Here is a 21954-nt window from a genome sequence, read left to right on the forward strand (position 1 = left end):
CTCCCAAGTACTAGGATTCCATGTGTTTACTCCCACACCTGCCTCCTTAGTGCATTCCTAAGACAAGCCACTCATTTTTTTTTTTCTATTCTGGAGAACTATTATAGCCACTGCTTCAGCAGTAACAAATACAAGTATGAAAAGTAAATAAGTAAAAGCCTATCATATTTTATAATTTGAACTACCTGAAGGACCCTCTTGTTGTTTTCAGTTAATTTCATATTCACTCATCAGCACTCTTATTTTCCATGCCTTTTTTCCTCCTCCCCATTCTCTGCCACTTCTTTCTGTTATAATACCAAATTCCATACTCAGAATTAAATTAACTACTCTGGTCTCCACTTTTATACATCTATGTGTTTGTTTTCTCTTTGCCGTTTCAGTTTTACCAAATCTATAAGAGATAATTCAGATATACCCCCCAACTTTTGGCCAGGACTCAACACTAATTGCTTAAAGTGTTTGTAATCTTAAATTTGAAGAATTAAAATTGAAGAATTCACTGTTGGTGACAAATAGAAACTGCTGCCAGTCTTGGCAGTCTGAAAACTTTTAACTGTATATGGATACCCTATATTTGCATTTTTGAGCTCTTTTTCTAAAACTTAGTTCCTGTCCCTCTTTGTCTAAAGCTTTAATTCTCCTTTCCCACTAGCTCGTTCTCCTATGGCACCAGTCTTTTTCATTTCATTTTGGTTTTTTATTATCATTTGTTCTTATATTTTAGGAAATTTAAATATTTTCCCCTGAACCTGTAAACAATTCAGTAATTAGAAGCATAGGACAAATCAATATCTTAAAGTATTTCCAGAAAATGAATTATTGTATCAAAAGGCATTCATATTTTTTCTTCTGAGTATATAACATGGAACGTTTGAATATCTCTATATGCAAATGTGTCTTCCTGATCAGACACTGGACGGTTTGTGGGTTTTACTCATAATGGCTGTATCTTGTTCTCCTGTTTGTTTTTATAAGCATCTCTCTAAAGACAGTTGGGTATATAGAAGTGACAAGTGATTCATTTTCAACAGAAATGAATTAGGTATAAGAACAGCATAATGCATTTAAAATATAATGCACTTAAAATGTGTGTGAGGCACCAGCCTCGGTACTATAGGGACAGAAAGAGGTAAGTGTTCCAGAGTGTCTACACTCAAGACACCCAAGGCACTTGTTATACTGAAGGAGTTATCCCATATTACACATGACACATAGATATAAAATAGAAGATGAAAAAAGAGAAACAGAATAGGACTTCTGAACAGATAGTAGGATTGGAGACAGAGGTACCATTTGAGGAATGGAGCTTAAGCAGGAGTGTGTCTCAAGCAGATTGATGATTCCAGCTGGAAGGGACGGTATAAGTAGAAATGTGCTGAGAACACACAGTGTATTCAGTGAAAGTTGAATTGTCTAGTTCCAGTACCATACAAAAGTTTGTATTAGAGAAGTAAGAGTAAAAGGGTAGATGGGGGTGAAGCTTTTTGGAGGCCAGCTTTGAAGAATTCATGCTGGAATCATGTAGCAAAGAGGAGCTATGAAACTTTATTTTTGAGGGAGGAGTATAGTTTAACCAGAGGTGGACATTAGGGAGAGCGGCTTCCTGTCAGAATGTAGTCATAGTCTAAGTAGGGCAAAAAGGGTAAATTAGGAACTCTTAAAACCACCAGTTAGTAGGAAAGTGGACCGTTAATACGCTTGTGAAGAGGTATAAAGGCAGAAGCAAGAAACAGGTATGTGAATAGAACTAACTTAGCATGCAGTAGATCAAAGGAAAGCCATTTCTCTGGCCTGGATTTCAGAGAGGAAAAAAGAGAAAGGCCAGGGAATGAGGAAGTTGAGGTAGGGTGGGGAGGCGGCATAACCTTCTTGACAAAACACTTCAGTATGGTTTGTAGACTTGAGTAGATTTGAATCCTGGCTGCAAGTATTGCTAGCTTTGTAACCTTAGACAAGTTACTAAACTTCGGCTTGCCTCACTTTCCCCATCTGTAAGACAGATTGTATAATAGTACCTCAGTCTTGATTGGGGTATAGATGACCATAATACATACATATTACCTGCAGTTTTTTTCTGGCTCATTTTCAGGGCTCAGCTAAATGCTACTAATCTTATGGCTCTTGCAGTTGGTTATTTTTAATATCACTCCATACACGAGAAACCTAAGGCATCAAAGCTGTATTATTTAAAGCAGTTCTTTAGCCTAAAAATAGCACGTTGGCAAAAAAAAAAAAAATAGGCCTCTGTGATTTTATGTGGTTTAGATTTTGTTTCAGCTTATTATGCTTTTTTTTTTAATCCAAGTATCAGTTCTTTTTGAGAAACTTGTTATATTGTGCATTTGCTTGTTTGTGTGGTGCTAGAAACTCAGGCCAGGGCCAGACACACGCAAGACGAGTGCTGCATCACTGAGCTACCCCCAACTGGAGGGTACTATATTGACTTAAAATATCCCCAAAGCTGCCATTTTCTTCATAAAGAATATTGAGTAGATATAAGACATAACTGGTAAATAATATAAATGATGGGAAGGCCAGAACATAATTCAGGAATTGATAAGTATAAGATGTTACTAACAGAAGAAAGTATGAAGGGAGAATGTATGTTGTGAGTGCACACATGCACACACACACACTTATCACTGTAGTGGTTCCTTATTTCTGTGTCTAACGTTAAACTGGCCCATTTACATCCACCCACTTCATGGGCATTTATTTATAGAACACCAGTGATGCAAGGGGCATGATTACATTTGCTTCCTAGTTCTTCGTACACTCAGATCAAGAAAATGTCCAGTTTGCAAACATATCAAAGTCAGTCACTAAGCCAAACATGAGAAGGAGGGAGGAGGCGGGAAGGGGTGGGAAGTGAGGGAGGGCTTAGTGAGTGGCGTGAGTGACGGGCATGTGTGCCTCTCCCAGCTTGGATCCCCATAAGATGTGTGTTGCAATGCACCAAAAAAAAAAAAAGAACAGAAAATGTCCAACATAAATATAGTATTATTCCCCAAAGCATTTTCTAAGAGCAGTTGGTTGGTACTCGCAGTGATAAAATGTGAGGGTTAAATATAAATGTAAATATATATTCATTCCTAAAACTGTCATTCTCAACTCTTCCTCACACCAGCACGCCAACAGTGAGGCTGCCACCCTCCCCGCACCACTACCTTACACTTCTACTGAAGGCTCTCTTCATGGTCACAAGGAGAGTTCAGTTCAGAGGAAAATGTCTTCCTGGTATGGCTGGTGTGTGGCAGGAGAGTCCCAGCTGATTGGAATCTATTCAAAACGAGGGCATGGCAGTAGGATGCAGTGGATATTGATGTCGAGTTAAACACCACTCTTCTAGGAGAAAAGGAGAGTACTCATACATTTTGTTGGTTTCTTCATCTGCAAAATTCAGTGGTGGCACTAGATGATCTCCAAGAGCCTCCCAACTCTCGCATTCATACTATTAACAAGGTCAGTTAGCATCGATTCGTCCTGACGTTGAGGACATAAAGAACAATAGGTCTGTGAGGGGAAATATACATGATGTGGAAGTATAAGCCAATCCCTGAAGGGCAGGTAATCCTTGTGGGGAGAAGGGAGGGAGAGAGAAAAGGAGGAGACACAAAACACTTAATAGGCTCATTTCAGTTAGCCTTTGAAAGATGAGAATGATTATGGAGAAGGGCAGAGGGATTCAGAAACAACTACTATTTTACAGTTTTCTCACTTATTTGTGGCAAGTAGCTTTCTGTGTCTAAAGCTTGAGAAGTCTTGGCAGGAGATAATGTTGGAAAGATAGGTTAAGTCTACACACTGAGGAGACTTCAAATGCCAGAAAAGGTACTTACTAATTTGTTTGTTTTTACTGGGGGGAGAACCCAGGACCATTCTACCTCTGACCTATACCCCTACCTCCTTTTTTGTATATTTTTATTTTGAAACAGGGTCTCACTAAGTTGTTGAGGCTGGCCTTGAACCTGTGATCCTTCTGTCTCAGCCTCCCAAGGACTGGGATTACAAGCATGTGCTACCTCACCTTGTGAAGAGGTGATGGCAAAATATGCCTACAGTAAGGACCCACTAAAGGTCTGTTAGAGATGTGAAATATTCCCAGCCTCCATTTTTGGAAATGTGTGGTTAAAGTGTGGATTCTGGCCGGGCGTGGTGGCGCACGCTTGTAATCCCCGTGCTTGGGAGTCGGAGACGGGAGGATCACGTAGGTTCGAAGCCAGCCGCGCTGGCTTAAGAGACCCTGTTTCCAAATAATATAGTATAAAAATAGGTACTGGGAGTGTGGCCCGGAGGTAGAAGGGTTTCCAGGAACCCCAGTACCACCCCCCCCCAAAAAAAAAGTGTGGATTCTGGTGAGGCAATCCCATTGTTTGTTTTCTTAATAGCTATCTTCATCAGTTCACTTAAACCTGGGGTACCTTTTGGCATTTACATTGATCCTTTCAGGATTGTCTCTTTTTCTGTAACTAGCACTGATTTTGCAAACTCAATAAAATAGTTCATCCTCTTTGAGGTGACACCAAGACTTCTCCGGTTATCTCCCTAAGAATGGAGGCTAGCAGAGTTGGGTGTGCCATTAGCAAAGGTAAAAGAAGCAAGCAAATGCAGCCTTCAAAGAAAAGGAAAGTTGATGGCTTAGAAATTCACTCTCCACATGAGTCTATATCCATAGTTAGCCTTAAATCGCTTTTTAAAAGCAGAAAAGGTTTTAACCCCTTAGTGGCTGTCACAAGATGTCAGTCTTCACCAGGATTTTATTCCCTTTAACTTAAAGAGACTGAAAGAAAATAGCACAGCAGGTGCTTCCATTTTGGCCTGCAGCACCTGCTCTGGAAGCTGCTTTGCCTGAACACAGGACAGACAGGAAGATCAGTCCTTGGGGATCAGAGCCCTAGGGGTTGTGCTTAGAATCCATCAGGCCCCTGGGCGAGGCTGTCAACTTTGCCTTTCATGTTTTCCTCTCCTTTTGCCACAGCCTTTTCTTCCAGCCTGTGCAGTGAGTGCACCAAGAGGTACTGTGTGTGTGTGCATGCACGCTTCCTCCAAACGGCTTCATCATCAGTGCTGCGAGCCCCCAACCCCCCCAAAACCACAGCTGTCTGTCGTGAGGCGATTTCATGAAAGCTTTCTAAACACACCCAACTAACTGAGAGTTGAAAGCCATCCTTCAAGTTGCGGTGGCCGTGTTTTCTGTGCTTGCCACTTGTCATCCACCTTGCATTTTGAATCTTTCACATTTCAAAATGTTTTAAGATGCTCATTAAGTGACGGTCATCTTAGGAAGCCAGCTGTCTCTGCCCGTTCTCATGCAAACATTTACCCGATGACCTGCAGATTCATAGATTTCAGGTTAAAAACAAATTATTCCAGATTATTGGCAGTTGACCCAGTCTCCCCCCACCTCTCTCTTTTAATTTAAAGAATCTCAGATTGCCCTATTTTCCCTTTAAATTTTATCAGAGCAGCTATAGTCACCATGATGCAGCAGTGGACTAATTTCATTGAAATAAAACATTGTTAAACAATTTCAAATGCAACTTTGGAAACAGTGATTCTGAACCTGTTTAATAATGTTTAAAAATGCATCAATGAAACTGGCTTAGCCTGTGGTCTTTATTACATTATCTGTTCTCAATTACATAGATTCCTTGTTTTGTGTCTGGACTAGTTATAAGTAACAACAACAACAACAACAACAAAATCCATCTGAGGAGTGTGGCTTATCCCTAACCCATTTAATTTGATTTAAAATTTATAAATCTTGGAAAATATTTCCAAAATTCCTTCTCAACTATTAAAATAATAGGAAATGCATTTAGGAGGTAGACTGGTGGTGTTATTTCAGCAGCCCCCACGCCTGTTTTTTCTTTCATTTCTGTTGCTCTTCACTTTCCACTTACCCCAGTCTCATTGTTGTGACTCCACTACTAAATTCTAAGTTATCAGCCCTGAATGTAACATAAAACATTAAATATGTTTTTACTAATTGTGATCTGCTAAAAACGAAGCTCTGTGCAGAAGCTTTTTTTATTTTAATTTCAGAAGTAGTATTTAAGTGATGACACGCAGTAATTTGTTCATTCTTCTGTCAGTATAATTTACAAGCAACGGCAGATAAACATAGCAATACAAGATTCATTTACGGTGACACAATGGCAGATACACAGAGCAGAACCCTGCCTATGAGATAAAGTGGACTGAGTGACTTATGCAGTAATTAGGGGATAATTGTCATTAACCTCACAAACAGTAGTTTACCCATATTGTTTAAAAGGCTCCAGGATGCGTAATGACAAGGTAATCTGTCAAAGCGCTAGGGGGAAATATTAATAAGATTTGTGCAAGCCTGGATAGAAAATATGCAGAAAGCGGCCACATTAAGCTAATTGGTGGATGAATATACACTTGTAAAAGTGCTTCTAATGGCACGTTTGCTGCTCTCCAAATGACTGCCGTTAATGTGGAGAAGTGGGCTGCTTAGAAAGTCAGGACTGCTGGGACAAGAGGGTATTAAGGCATGCAGACATGGTTATTACCTTGTGCTCTGTACTGCGTGCTTCTTCTTATCCTTCTTTATTTTGAATTTCTGAGGGTATTTTTTGTTATCGTGACATATATTGATCATTTACTCTGATTATTCTGGTTTTGATCTGCATCTGTTCGGTCAGACACCAGTCCCAAATCGCTTCTCTTTCGTGGCCAAATAAAATATATATAATGTCTGTATTGATAGCTGCTTATAAATACATAGAAACACAAACTATTAATGCATATGTGGATTTATAATTATACACACATGTGTATGTGTGGGTGCCTTTTATAGGAACACATTTAATCTGAACAATCAAAGGAAAGTATATCCATCAATGGCCTTGTGTATGTGTTACAAATAATAATGTGTTTTCCCTGATGAATACTAAAGCAGGAAATTAATCTTAGTGTTCTACTGTTATTCTTATACCCAGAGAAGAACAAAGTTAAATCTCCCAATACATCTTTCTTTTCAATCACACACTCAGTCCTCGGTGTGTTTTATGGAATACTCAGCCCTCCCTGTTTTATGGAATAACTACTTAGTGAGTGTTCCAGCCCTTTCTCCCTCAGCTTCCTCACATCCTAATGAATATGTTTAAAAGTTCCTTTGGGTTGTTCATTCAGCTTCAGTTGTGAAGTAATTCAAAATACAATACATGAACTAGAATCATCTCTTCAAGCTTTGGAAGCATTGTACCACTACTGAGAATCTTGGTCGCACTGATAAAACTTAAAAGATTAAAGGTTTGGCCTTGAATTGTTCCAAGGTTTTGACCCTTACCTGATACAGAAAATCACTTTCATCATAATCTGTTTTGCACCCAGTCTTGTTGTCTGTCACTTTATGAGAAAGTATAGCAGGAAATGCCAGGGTGGGTGTCTGGCATTTATGTTTAGAAATGTAAAGCTCCAGCACATCCCCAAAGATACATAAAGACTTCCTACAGATCTGGTGGCAGAACTTTGGTAATGGAAGGGGAGGTAAGCAAAAAAAAAAAAAAAAAAAAAAAAAAAGAGCTCAAAGTAAAAAAGGTCACAAAGGGTTTAGGTGACTTCTGTTTACTGCAAAGCAAGCAGATTTATAGCTGTCCTAGGACTCTGGTGTTATCTTTATGTCCAAAAGAAGAAGAAAACAAGACCATTTGCCAGGGACCATCCTTTTCTTTCCTCCTGATTCCAGGTTTCCTCTGAGGATTTCAAACTGTCTCTTTCCTGTCCTGAACTAGAAAATTATTTATGCTCTAGAATCTCAGTGTTCTCCAAGTAATACAATATGTAAAGAATTTAATTGAAAGCAGGGTGTTGTATACACATATTTCTGTTTTTAGGTTGTTTTGCCTTGTTTAGAATCTCAGAGATCTTTTGAAGACCGTCGATATTTATTTACATAAACTTATTATTGTATAGCAAAATTGGTTTTGGAATATTTAAATCTTGATGTTGCAGGATTTTCATAAATCTTACTAGTATATTTGGGGTAGAAAGAGTTCCAAGGCCTCTTAAGGACGTCTTGAACTGTTTCCCCAATTTTCAAGAAAAGTCTTCATTTTGTACTGGTAATGGAGTTGAGCAGGGATCAGAGTAATGTGGATGAACTAGCCTAATTACCTCATGGATAAGCATCCCAGATGCATGTAGGTATCCGGAATATATGATAGTATGGGGATTCTCAGGAAAAGGCATAATTTCAGCCATATATATATATATATATATATATATATATATATATATATGTTGGTCACAATTTGATTAAAAATAAAAATGCCAGAGTTTTATTTTTATTTGAATTAACATTTTAATTCAATTGACTTCTTTTTTCTTTCTTTCTTTTTTTTTTTTTTTTTTGTGGTCCTGGAGGTGGAACCCTCCGGGCTATACTCCTAGACCAATTTTCTATTTTATTTGGAAACAGGTCTCAGTTAGTTGCTGAGAGCCTCACTAAGTAGCCGAGGCTGGCTTCAAACCTGCGCAATCCTCCTGTCTCAGCCTCCCAAGCGCTGGGATTACAAGCGTGTGCCACCAAAGTGCCCAGCAAAGTGAAATTTTTAAATACAAAGTCAAACAATATGTTTTTAAAATTACAGGGACCATTTAAAATGAGTGTCGTGGCATTTTAATGTCATTTTAGTTACAGAGGTAATGGTTTTTAAAAGATGTTTTTATCTTTTAAAATATCTTTTTACTTTTTTTTACAGCTGGGCACAGCTACTCAGGAAGCAAAGGCAGAAGGAAAACTGCAAGTTCAAGGCCAATTTAGGCAATTTAGTGAGACTCTGTCTCAAAATAAATAAAAAATGGGCTGGTGATGTAGCTCATTGGTCGAGCACTTGCTCGTGCTCAGTCACCAGTATAGCAAAAGTAAAACAAACAAACAAAACTCCCCTTTTATCAGTGTGGAAAAAACCGTTTGAAAAATACATAAAAAGCCAGTACTTAAGCCACATAAAATTACCGTGTTGCTATTTTTTTATGCTGCCAACTTTATTCAAGGGCTATGTTTCTCAAATTTCCAGTGTTGTCCAGAGAGCATTTTTTTTTACTTTATAGTTTCTTCTAAAGCAATCTGATATCTTATTATATTAAATATTACCTTATTAGACCACCATTACCTTCTGTGATCACGTCAAACTTCTGCATACCCAGCTTTAATGCTGGCGGACTCATTTCATGATAAAGACTACTTGGGTCAATGAGGAAAACATTTTTTTTCCCCAAAGTGATAACCACACAGATAAATGTTAGTAAGTCAAGTCCAGCTTTGATTTTTATTTGGAAGTTTTTCTGTCTGTGCTACAACGAGATGATTCTTTTTCATGGGACACTCTGTTCTAGAGAGCAGAGAAGGAAGCAAGGACATGATTGGTCAACATTGTTATTTTGATGGTAAAATGTGCTCTTGAGAAATTCTGCAAAATACAAATTTCCAAATCATGGAAATGAGGTAGGGTTTTTATTACACAAAACAAATATTGAGTCTTTTTTCAGGAAAGTCTAATTTGAACCATTTGGGGCAATCAGAGTATGAATGAGTGTTTCATTCTGCCTACCGATAATACAGTTGTTTCAGCTGGCCCCCTAGAAACATTAGCCTCAACTACTGGAAGAGCAGTCACAAAAGTGCTTTGTGTGAATGGAGAATGGCATAATTTTGTTGACTTACGCAACCAAACTGCTTCAATGTATATTGTGAATACTAAGTGATGAATCTTTGTCCAGCAGTACCCAGCAAGAAATATGTTTAAATGTAAATTTACTAAAACAAATAAGCAATGCCAAGTTCTTTTCCCACATAATTTCAAGTGTTTCTCAGAAATTATCACAACAGTGCTTAAAAAAATTCCCTAAGTGCTTCCCAGAATTTGTTATTTTCAACAAGAATTTTTGTGTCACCATTTTCAGCCTTCTCCTTTTTGCCTGCTTAGACACACATACACACACTCTTCTACACACATACATGCAGGCACACATACACAAACACTGACCCACGGACGCTTAGGAATGCCATGTCAAATAAATTAAGTAAACATAATTTTAAGAGGGAATGGAGGAGATAATAGCTCTAAAGTAGTGGAGACCATCCAAATCAGCTTAAATATAGCTAAGAGAAGAGCCTTAAAAATTGGTTTGCCTTTAGAATGGTAATTTGAAAGTGAAATATTTTCTCATTATATATGAGCCCATCTTAGTTTTGAATGAGTAAATTTCTGGGGAATGGAAGAGAGGAATACTAGAAGTTCTTTTTTTTTTTTTTTTTTTGTACTTGTATGAATGTTTTCCTCATTGCCGTTTGTAATGTTCACAGGTGTTTTTCCACAGAATTTCTTCCTCAGACTCTTACTATTTTTAGCACCCAAAGCCAGCTCTATCCAGCCCACAGGTTGTATATATGAGCCTTCCATTTGCTGACTTCCATTTATTAAGTTGATAGTCTGAGTCCATCACTTGCTCTTCAGGTAACTGGAGTGATGTATTTCCTAATTTCTGAGTAACATCCCAATACATGTTCACCTAACGAAAAGGCCAACACAAAGACAAGAGGAAACAGTGAAAGCAGGTTATTAGCTTCTCACAGGGCGAGGGCTCGCTTTGTGGAGAAGCAGTCTCCCCAGTATTATAAATAGATTCCTTTACTAAAAATATATGGAGCTTGTACCTTGACATATTTAAAAGTTAATGAATTGGTAGCATAATGTTGTTTATCAATGTAAAACATTAGAAAAATCATCTTTTAAGGTAAAACTAAAGAGAAATGTTTACTCCTCACGGCACAATGGATTGATTGCCTTGCGCATACTACTAATGAGAGAATGTGTTTGTGTTCTGATCAAAATATAAGACAGGAGGCAAGAACAAATTGAGTTGTGAGTATGAGATACAATGAAATTAGCATGATTTAATTTTAGAATTAGCTTCATTGAGGTATGTTTTATATACATTAAAATCTACCAGTTTTAGCTGTGCATGGTGGTGCACACATGAGGCTAAAACAGGAGGATCACAGTTTGCAGCCAGCCTTGACAACTTAGTGAGGGCCTCCACAACTTAGTGAGACCCAGTTTCAAGTTGAAAAATAAAATAGGGCTGAGTTATAGCTCAGACGTCCAATCCTCAGTATACAAAAAAAGTTGTAAATGTACCATCTATATAATCATAAATACATCAGTATAATCATGATACAGAACATTTTCATCACCCCAAAAGTTCCCTAATCTTCTTTTTAAATTCCTTTATTGGTGCATTGTATTCATACATCATAATGGGGTAAAAAACTTGTGTGTACATACATGCACACATCACCCAGTTAGCCCCTACCCAATCCCCACTCCATTCCCTTCCCGTCCCTCCTTCCCATGCTTGGCTTAGTGGTTGACTTCGATATGTTTAAGTACATCCTGTGTTTTAGAGAGTTTCCTTCTTCCCCCCTCCCATCCCCTCAGTTGGGTTGTCTTATGTCCTCCTCTATAGGATTTCCTAATCTTTTTTATGTCTATTTCCCTCATGCTCAGCCCCAGGCAACTACTAAGCTGCTTTCTATTCCTTTCTGTTTTATATTTTCATATGATTTCAGTGGTAGAGTATGCATCTTTTGGGATCTGACCTGTAATGCCTTTGCAAGTCATCTGTGTTAAAGTGTGTGTTAATATTTTACTCCCTTTATTGCCTACTAGTATTTCATCGTATAGATATACCACAATTTGTTTTCCCTTATGACTTAAACATCTAGCAAACAAGACAAAATTTGATTTGTTTGGCATATAATAGAATTGTCTTACTAGTTTTTAACTCAGCAATTACTATTATTTTTTTTTTACCTGATAGAGTACTGAAGGCTTGAAAATTGGTAATTTCTATACCTTCTACCCAAACATTACTCTTGCCTTGATGATTGAATTAATCTAAGAAGGAGGATCATGCAGGTTCAAAGCTATTTCTAAAATCGCTGCCCTTCTGGCTTTTATACCTGAGTAATTATCTCTGCTAAAATGGAGATTACAACATTAAGTCACTGACTTTGAATGGAAAAGGTCCCAGTAAGCAAGATTCACACCTCTGCTAGTACTGAATCTTTATAAAAGACAGGTTGTTTATTGTGGTGACAGAGGCAGTGGTTTATACTTACAGAGAAGCATGACAAAACATCTTTGCAAAATCATTGTACTGAAGAACTACACAAATATCTACATTTATACTCAAACTGCAGTCTCTGTGTCGGGGTATCCCTCTGAACCCAAGTGAAACGAAGTGACACATACGTTCTTTCCAAAGAAGTCAACCTTCATATTTTATCATAATTATCCAATACTATCACATTTGTAACTGGAGAAACTGCAGAAAGAAACAATGTTGGTTTTAATATAACATAAGGAGTCTGGAAGTTCCTTGGCTCCTTGCTAAGAATGGCTATCAGTTTTAGTGAATCCAAGGACAAACAGTTTGAAGGGAGTTAGGATGAGAGAGGCCTAGGGTTTTTTTTTTTTTTCTGAAGGTTCTTGTGACAGAAAAAAAAGCACAGTGATGTGCAGTGATTCTCAAACATCAGCTTAACATTCTTCCATGAAGGCATGAACTTCAGAAACGTCTACATAATATGCAAGATGAACCAGTGTCATCCGAGGGGTTTGCAAAACAAAAACAACTGTCTGAAAGTAATTTAGAGTAACTACTTGGAAGCCTTTAGGGCAATCTGATTCTGTTGCAGTAATTCAAGACATAATACTGTTTTTAGTAATTTATTTTTATTGTACTTAAGTATTGACTCAAGACTGATAAGGAGGAAAAACCAGCTTTCCTGACAGTTTAGAGGTACAGACGGTCATATAAATGTTATTAAAGTGAACCATAGTTATAAAAAGAATCACATATTATCATGAAATGAACACTAATAAAAATTCCATATCTTAGGCTGGTATAAAGATTTTGATTACTGAACAACTCATGCTGAGACATTGGTCTTGTGTATGAATAAATTAACATAAGAGTATAAAATTTTGTTCTTCCTAGATGAATTTGTAGTTGCTGAGTTAATTCTTTTAGGTTTTCCAATTTGTAAACAGGTTGGGAAATATTATTTACAAAATGAGGGTAATAAGATTTACCCTGTTAAGTTAAATGCAGAGTATTGTTATAAGTATTGATATTCTTGGAAAATAACTGGCCATAGTATTAATTAAAAGTTGAGTAATACCAAATAATCAATACCTATTTTCAAAAGTTTTACTGGGTTCAGATAAAGTATAAAACATTTAAAATATTTACATCTAAGTACATATATGAAAGTATTTCCTTTTATTATTTCACTGAAACTGGTAGATCACTTCTAAAAACCTGGCATTCAGCTCTTAAATGGCCTTGCAGAGTGATGATACATACATACATATATTGTTTATTTTTTATTTATTTTATTTTATTATTTTTTTTTGGTGGTACTGGGGTTCCTGGAAATCCTTCTACCTCCGGGCTACACTCCCAGACCCATTTATATATTTTTTAATTTGGAAACAGGGTCTCTTAAGACTTATTTCAATAGCAGAGGCTGCTCACTGTGTGAATCCATTACTGGCAAACAGATTTAGGTCTGGACCACCTCGGAAGAACTTGGGGATGATATGACTAGATGCTGCTCCAGTGGGGTTCAGCCTGAGAAGCAACCCTTAGTGCAGGCTCTAGAAAACAGCGATCAAGAGAATAGATTCAGTGGAAAGAGAGAAATGGTGTAGAACTGGACATTAGAGTGTTCTCGAGAAAGCCTTGTTCAGGAAAAGTTCTACTCACTGTCACAAACCCAGCATGCTGGCCTGGGAAATGTCATCTTGGAATAACTATTATGAGCACTGGAAAAACAATTCAGTGAACTTAGAGTGAGTATTTCTGGGTTCAAATCCTGGGTGGAAGTCAACATCTTGGTAACCTTAACACGCCATCTTATATCTCTTCCCCTCTGGTTTCCCCTCTGCTAAGCATTCACCAAGCTCTGCAAGCTATGATGTTGTTGAAATGAGATAAACTATAATAAAATCAAAATTTAATTTTCCTACGTGCCTACAAAGCCAATATTCTCCTTCGTTCTCTCATAAAAAAAAAAAAGACATGAGGGAAATAATGGCTATTATAGGACTCCAAGATCATCTGGAGCCACTAGGTGCCCACATCATTATATGACTTATCTTGAGCAGAGAATTATATGAGAACATTTGTTCCAATTTTATTCATAAAATGAACAAGGGGTAAATGTATTCACCAGCTTTTTAAAATTCCCTAATACTTCCATTTTCTCTTCCTTCTTCCCTCCCCCTGGTCCCTGTCCTCTAGGAATGGACAGCCATACATTCTACTTATGTAAAATGGTAGAACATTAGGAGGGACCTTAGAAAGAAGAGTATACAATTATCAAAGCTTTTTTATAAAATATAATTCAGATAAATGAAAAATATCTACTTAATCAAACTAGCTGTGGTGACTCAGAGCATGTTTGTGGTCTGCAAGGAATTTTATATTCAAAGGCTGTAGAGAGACTTTTCTATTGAAATAATAGTCCAGATTTCTTATATGCCTCATTCTGCTTTCATAGTATAAGATCTTATGTAATCATAATAGAATTGTTGAAACCAAAAATTTAAGATTGATACACTACTATTGACTAGTCTAGAGGTTTTCTTCAAATTTTGCCAGTTTTCCCAGTATTGTCCTTTTTCTGGTCTATAGGTTTCCATTAATTGTGCCTTAATCTCACCTTATCTCGAACTGTTTTTCTTTTTTTAATCATTTCTGACCTTTATACATTGAAGAGTATTATCCACTGTTTTGTAGAATGATCCTTAGTTTTAGTTTGCTTAACGTTTTCTATGATTGGATTGAGGTAAATTGTTGGAAAGAATGCAACAAAAGTTAAAATGTACCCTCGGTGTATAAAGGCATAATGTCACATGACTTACACCAGTGATATTAACTTTGATCTCTCTCTCTCTCTTTTTTTTTTTTTTTTTTTTTTTTTTGGTGGTGCTGGGGTTCCTGGAAGCCCTTCTGTCTCTGGGCTACACTCCCAGACCTATTTTTACATTTTTATTTGGAAACAGGGTCTCCTAAGCCAGCACGCGCAGCTGGCTTCGAACCTGCGCGATCCTCCTGTCTCTGCCTCCCAAGCGCGGGGATTACAAGCGTGCACCACCACGCCCGGCCAACTTTGATCTCTTTTAATATAGTATTTGCCAGAGTTCTTCAATGTAAAGTTTGGATTTTTAACTTTGTAATTAGTAAGTGTCTTATCATTTTTGTTTGTTTTGGTGCTGGGAAGGAACCCAGAGGCTCATACATGCTAAGTATATGCTCTGTCATTGAGCTACACCCACAGCCCTCTTTTGCTTTTCAGGAAGGTTTTATGCTTCTATTGATAGTCAGGGTTGAAGCAAGCACCATTCACCGAGGGTTGCAAAGGGCCCTGTCCTTGTGGGTTTAAGAAATGATGCCTTATAAAATGATGGAGTCATTATTTAAGTGTTTAAATAGATTTCTCTCAATCCATGCTGAAATGGATTGCCTGACATTACATCGCAGGATTTTTTAAGTCCTACCTCCAGGCAAATCTCATAGTTACTAGCAAAAATGAAAGTGTGAAATGCTTTTTAATGTATATTTAACAACACATAGTCTGATGATTGCTGATGTGTAGTCTCTATGGACTCCCTTTGCTATCAGAGGAGGATGCCAAGAGACAACTTTTTACAAATTTATTCTACCTAAATCCATCATATGTTTACATTTCAAATATCTATGACTGTCGTTTATAACAAGATCATAAAAAGTAAAATACTTTAAGTCTAACTCAAACTTTTAAGTCATAGGATTACAACCAATTTTCGGGAAAAGTACAATCACCTTTCACAAGTGATATTTCCCTTATGCAATGACCTATTATTAACTGATACTAAAATAAAGCCATTTTAAAAAGAAAAGATACAGCTTAGTAATGGAAGTGTGAGGGGTAATGCTACTTTATTCATCATTTTTGATTCAGAAATCCACATAACTCCCTTTTAAAGGAATTTCCATCATTGAATCCAGTGTCATGTCTGCCCATGTTGAATAATTAAATTCTCAAAACTGTAATTAGTTCCTTCTTATGGTGTCACTATTTAATAAAAATAAGGTACCTTTTTTTTGCATTTATATTTGCTGCATCCGCACAGCAAGCATTCACGTCTTACACTAATACATGCTAAATAGTCGCATAGTATATAGATCATTGTTGTTAAAATAGCAATGCTGAAGGCAGTTTAGATCACAGAGCCCCAGTGGTCTACATTTTGTTTGCCTTGACATTATTAAACTCAATCTATTTCTCTAACTGTGACTCCAATTACTACATTTGCATGGCAGAAAGTTTGCTTTGTGGGTCGACTTTTATTAACAGTGCTTGCATGTTGTTTTCTGCTCTCGCTCTCAGTGTTTCATGAGCAGACAGAGCACCTTCAGTTCCATTGGATGATTATGTACAATCAATAAGTTCTTGTGTTTGTCTTTGTTGTTTCTTTGATGTGGCCTGTAGGATGCTGCCGGCAAGGTGCTGGACCGCTGGGCCATCATGTCTCGAGAAGAGGAAATCATCACCCTTCAGCAGTTTCTGCGGTTTGGAGAAACCAAATCCATTGTGGAGCTGATGGCAATTCAGGAGAAAGAAGGGCAGGCTGTGGCTGTACCATCTTCAAAGACAGACTCAGATATAAGGACTTTCATTGAGAGCAATAATCGTACTAGGAGTCCCAGCCTCCTTGCTCACTTAGAGAACAGCAATCCTTCCAGCATTCATCACTTCGAAAACATCCCAAACAGCCTTGCATTTCTACTTCCATTCCAGTACATAAACCCTGTCTCCGCCCCACTGCTAGGGTTGCCTCCAAATGGGCTACTTTTAGAGCAACCAGGACTGAGGCTGCGGGAACCAAGTCTTTCAACCCAGAATGAATATAATGAGAGCAGTGAATCTGAAGTATCTCCCACACCTTATAAGAATGACCAGACACCCAATAGAAATGCCCTGACCAGCATCACTAATGTGGAGCCCAAAACCGAGCCAGCCTGTGTCTCCCCTATTCAGAATTCTGCCCCAGTCAGTGATCTGACTAAGACTGAACACCCAAAAAGCTCATTTCGGATTCACCGGATGAGGAGGATGGGGTCAGCTTCTAGGAAAGGAAGAGTGTTCTGTAATGCATGTGGGAAGACATTCTATGACAAAGGTACTCTCAAAATCCATTATAATGCTGTCCACCTGAAGATCAAACATCGATGCACCATCGAAGGCTGCAATATGGTCTTTAGCTCCCTCCGAAGCCGAAATCGCCACAGTGCAAACCCCAACCCTCGCCTTCACATGCCTATGCTAAGGAATAACCGAGACAAAGATTTAATTAGGGCCACATCAGGAGCTGCCACCCCAGTCATAGCAAGTACAAAATCAAATCTCACACTCACAAGTCCTGGCCGGCCCCCAATGGGTTTTACCACTCCCCCACTAGACCCTGTCTTACAGAATCCTCTCCCTAGCCAGCTAGTATTTTCTGGACTAAAGACTGTACAACCAGTTCCTCCATTTTATAGAAGTTTACTCACTCCAGGGGAAATGGTGAGTCCTCCAACCTCCCTCCCCACCAGTCCCATCATTCCAACCAGTGGTACCATAGAGCAGCACCCCCCACCACCCTCTGAGCCAGTAGTGCCAGCAGTGATGATGGCCACCCATGAGCCTAGTGCTGACCTGGCACCCAAGAAAAAGCCCAGGAAGTCAAGCATGCCTGTAAAGATTGAGAAGGAAATCATTGACACCGCTGATGAGTTTGATGATGAAGACGATGACCCCAATGATGGTGGAGCTGTGGTCAACGACATGAGCCATGACAATCATTGCCACTCCCAAGAGGAGTTGAGCCCAGGCATGTCTGTGAAGGACTTTTCTAAGCATAACAGGACCCGGTGCATTTCAAGGACTGAAATAAGAAGGGCTGACAGCATGACTTCTGAGGACCAGGAGCCTGAACGGGACTATGAGAATGAGTCTGAGTCTTCAGAGCCCAAACTGGGCGAGGAATCCATGGAAGGGGATGAGCACATTCACAGCGAGGTGAGCGAAAAAGTCCTGATGAGCAGTGAGAGGCCCGATGAGAACCACAGTGAGCCCTCTCACCAGGATGTCATCAAGGTGAAGGAAGAGTTCGCAGATCCCACTTACGACATGTTTTACATGAGCCAGTATGGACTGTACAATGGCGGAGGGGCCAGCATGGCTGCCTTGCATGAAAGCTTTACATCGTCTCTGAATTATGGCAGCCCTCAGAAGTTCTCCCCAGAAGGTGACCTGTGTTCTAGCCCAGACCCCAAAATCTGTTATGTATGCAAGAAGAGCTTCAAAAGCTCCTACAGCGTGAAGCTTCACTACAGGAACGTTCACTTAAAAGAGATGCACGTCTGCACGGTGGCTGGTTGCAACGCTGCCTTCCCTTCTCGCCGAAGCAGAGACAGGTCAGTAAATCTCCATGGGCTGCTCCTGCTGAGGGTGGGGGGTGCCAGCTCCAGTCATGTTGGACTTAAGCATTGAAAGATCCAACTTAGATGTTTTTGATGCACCGTAAGGATTGTTTGCAGTGAACATGTGATAACTAAGCTGCCATGCTCATGAAGGATTGTTGCAGTTGGTGCTTGTTATGACTAAGCATGCAGAATCGTACTCCATCTTACCCAGTAATGCACGCCATTTTTTCTCTGTGCGCTGTTGTATATGTGTCTGTATGTGTTTCCATGCGTCTAGGTGTCAAATCAGTTAACTGTACACAGTTCCCCACCTCCCCATGTTCCTTTACTTAGAAGCCGCAGCTTCTGTCATGTATAGATATATTTCTGCTTTGCCTGTGGCTTTTTAATTAAATCAATATTATCTTCATACACACATATTTATCCAATATAGAAACAGAAATTTACGGATGGAAAGAACCATAGGTCCAGGACATCGAGACAGCCTGCATCTCCGTAGGTATAACCAGAAATGTTATCATTCCTTACATGAGTATTTAGTGTGTTCATGAATTCTTTAAGACATGAAAGTATTAGAAGAAAATGAAGCCAAAGTAATTGTTGATGTGGGGAAAGGAGGTGTGGGATTCTTTATTTTAACTTCACAGTGTCTTTGAGCACATCTCTAAAATATAGTCTGCCGTGGGAATTGGGCACAGGAGGGGAAGCATGCATGTACTTTAAGATCAGCTAAGACTATTCTACGTCCAGCCCTCAGATGACATCACACTCTAGCTATGTAGCTGCAGCTCTGAAACAGTCGGGCTTAAACAAAAGCAGCTGGTCCTAAACTACCATGTTCTTTATTAAAGAAAATGTAATATAAATGGAATGTGTCGAGGTGGTCAGTGGTGGGGAAACAAAGGTATCCTTCCCTTGTGGAGATGAAGATGAGCCTGTGAGCAGATTGTTTACATAATACACCAGACCACCTCATATCACTAGTTATTTCTTCTCATTATATTGGATGTGATCTGGGGTTCTATGCTATCTTTTTAAAATATTTTTCGAGAATATTTTGTTACATGAAAAAAATTATCATATAGGGAAGAAACAAAATTAAAGAGGAAGTTTCCAAATAGCTACCACCCAAGTTCTAGTGCTCATCAATTGGATAGAATTATTTAACAATTATAATGAAAGCACTACTGAAAAGTAGCCATCTGTCTCTAAAATATTCTGTTTTGTTATTTGAAAGATATTAGTTTTCTTATTTGAAATATCTAGCCTTCTTTAAATAAAATAAAACTTTTAAATATATTTTTTCATTCTATTGACATAAAAGGGCCTGATTTATTAAAAATAAAATGTCTAAGAAAAGTCTTTCTTATACATCTCAAAACAAGTGTTGAAGATAAATCTATCTTCTTAAAGAACTCCCCACCTCCATTTACCTTGTTCTATAAAAACTAGTTATAGTCACAAAGTTATTCTCAGTTCCCAGTTACCATTGACAGTCCCAGAATATACGAGATAAGATAGCTATGCTTATAATAATAAAATATAAACTATACTTAACCTCCCCTAAGTTTTTGAGTAATATTCATTCTTTCAAATATGAAATAGTGAACTACTGATAATGAGGTTAATGCATTGAAATTTTTTAACAAAAATAAAAGACTCATGAAAACCTGCATAAAATATTTATGGAAATGGAGTATTTGAAGACAAGCCAAAATTTAAGCTTATTTGCATGAATTTCTATCACAGTTTTAGCTGGTTTTCTGGAAACATTGCTGGTCATAACACTAGAATAAAGAGCTATGGGACCAAAAGGCTACAAACCTTAAGCTTGGTGCTTTCATTTATGTCTAACCACAAGAAAAAAGTGCTGTTGTGTTTATGTCCTAACCTATGTAAGGAGATATACTATTGAGGTGCTATTTGATTTGTCTGAGGAAAAGCATTAATTGATAGAAGGAGAATGTTTCAATCTCCAATTTTATTCTAAGGGTGAGGTGCTTAGCCAGTGACTAATCATCATATAGAAGCGTAGACCAGTGACTGGGATCATCAGGATGTTCCAAGTAGGAAGAAGGTACATGTGTGCTCAGTCTCACAGGAGATGGCAGATTTCAGATGGTAGTTGATACATTGCACTTCAGTGAAAAATCGACTCATACTCTTTTTAAATATAGAGTTTTGTCACACCTGACCAACGTAAAATAGCACACTGAAAAATTATTACAAAAATATATTTTTGCATTCCGAAACCACACAGATCTTTTGATCCAAAGTTAATTTTTTTTCCTTTTCTTTTCTCAAGAAAAGTCTTAACCCTTAACAAGTTGAGTCTGTGACTTGGGTTAAAGTTGCAAGGCCAGCTATCACCAAATAACCAAAAATAGTGATGCCACTGTGGCCTTTTTCTCAGCAGAGTGGACTGTGGAACATAATCCTCCTGCTTCAGCCTTTTGTCGTTTTATCATCTAATGCCAGCCTCTGATTCAGTTTCCTTGTTTAAAAGCCTCTTGGATCACAACTCTGATCCGTCCTTTAGATTTACTTTCTCCTCTCTCTTAACTGTATTATTCACTAGAACCCAACAGTCTGTATCCATGTGTTTCCTTCCTCTTCTCCTTACTGTGAAGCTCAGGCATGAATTTTCTTACTATTCTCTTGAGCTAAAAATCCTTCCCAAAGGAATCCTTCTTTGCTTTCCCTACTGTCTGTCAGCCCATTTCTTTGCTTTCCCTAGAATTTCACTTCCACCTGTCTTTAACTCCACAGTCTCTTCTCATGCGGATGACCCTTGAGAGAGTATTCCAGTGGGACTCAAGTGTGCAAGGCTGCTAGCATACCTGTGATACAGCTTTGACCTCACTCTTTCCCCCGTTCTCAAATGCAGCCTCTTGTCTTCAGGATAGAAACCATGTGGGAGTATGCAGGTTTTCTTGGGCTTACCTAAGTCGGTACACATGAGGAAGTTGCACTTTTGGATTTCAGGTAGGCATGTTAGTAAGATAGAAATAGAAAGGTGTAAATACTGTTTGCTCAGGTTTGGCAGTTAGTTAAAAAAGATTTCCCCATCTTTGCTTATGGTCCTTCTAGATTCTATAAGGTCAAGTTGAAGACTTCTTAAAAAGTTAGAAATGTTCTTTGCCTAAAGTGACAGAATGGGAGAAGAAAGGAACACAGGAGCAAGATTTGTCAGGACAAGGATTCTAAGCAATGGAGTCAACGGAATACTTTTCTTTATAGTTCTAAATGAGTGTGGGTCTAATAAATTCATAAGCCAAGAAGAGCATTCCACGCTGATAACAAAGAGCAAGCTAATATACACAAGGCCTAATTCATCCCAGTCACTAGGTAGCTGTTAGAATAATCTTTGTTTTGAGTGACAGAACTGAAGTA

General features: G+C 38.4%; 1 protein-coding gene across 3 annotated transcripts in view; it reads left to right on the forward strand.

The window, feature by feature from the left end:
* The window catches only part of BNC2 (basonuclin zinc finger protein 2), a gene marked incomplete at its 3' end in the record, with an annotated part of 307358 nt that overhangs the window by 271795 nt on the left and 13609 nt on the right, over nt 1–21954 (forward strand). For 2 of the 3 annotated variants that reach the window (XM_080708832.1, XM_080708833.1), the window contains one exon: nt 16583–18552. In XM_080708832.1, the coding sequence (XP_080564958.1) occupies nt 16583–18552 (1970 nt within the window). Of the gene's footprint in view, nt 1–16582; nt 18553–18994; nt 19061–21954 lie in introns of all 3 variants that reach the window. The other variant, XM_080708834.1, reaches the window with a different exon arrangement.

Source organism: Muscardinus avellanarius, assembly GCF_963383645.1.
Source record: "Muscardinus avellanarius genome assembly, chromosome: 13".
NCBI classification, from domain to species: domain Eukaryota; kingdom Metazoa; phylum Chordata; class Mammalia; order Rodentia; family Gliridae; genus Muscardinus; species Muscardinus avellanarius.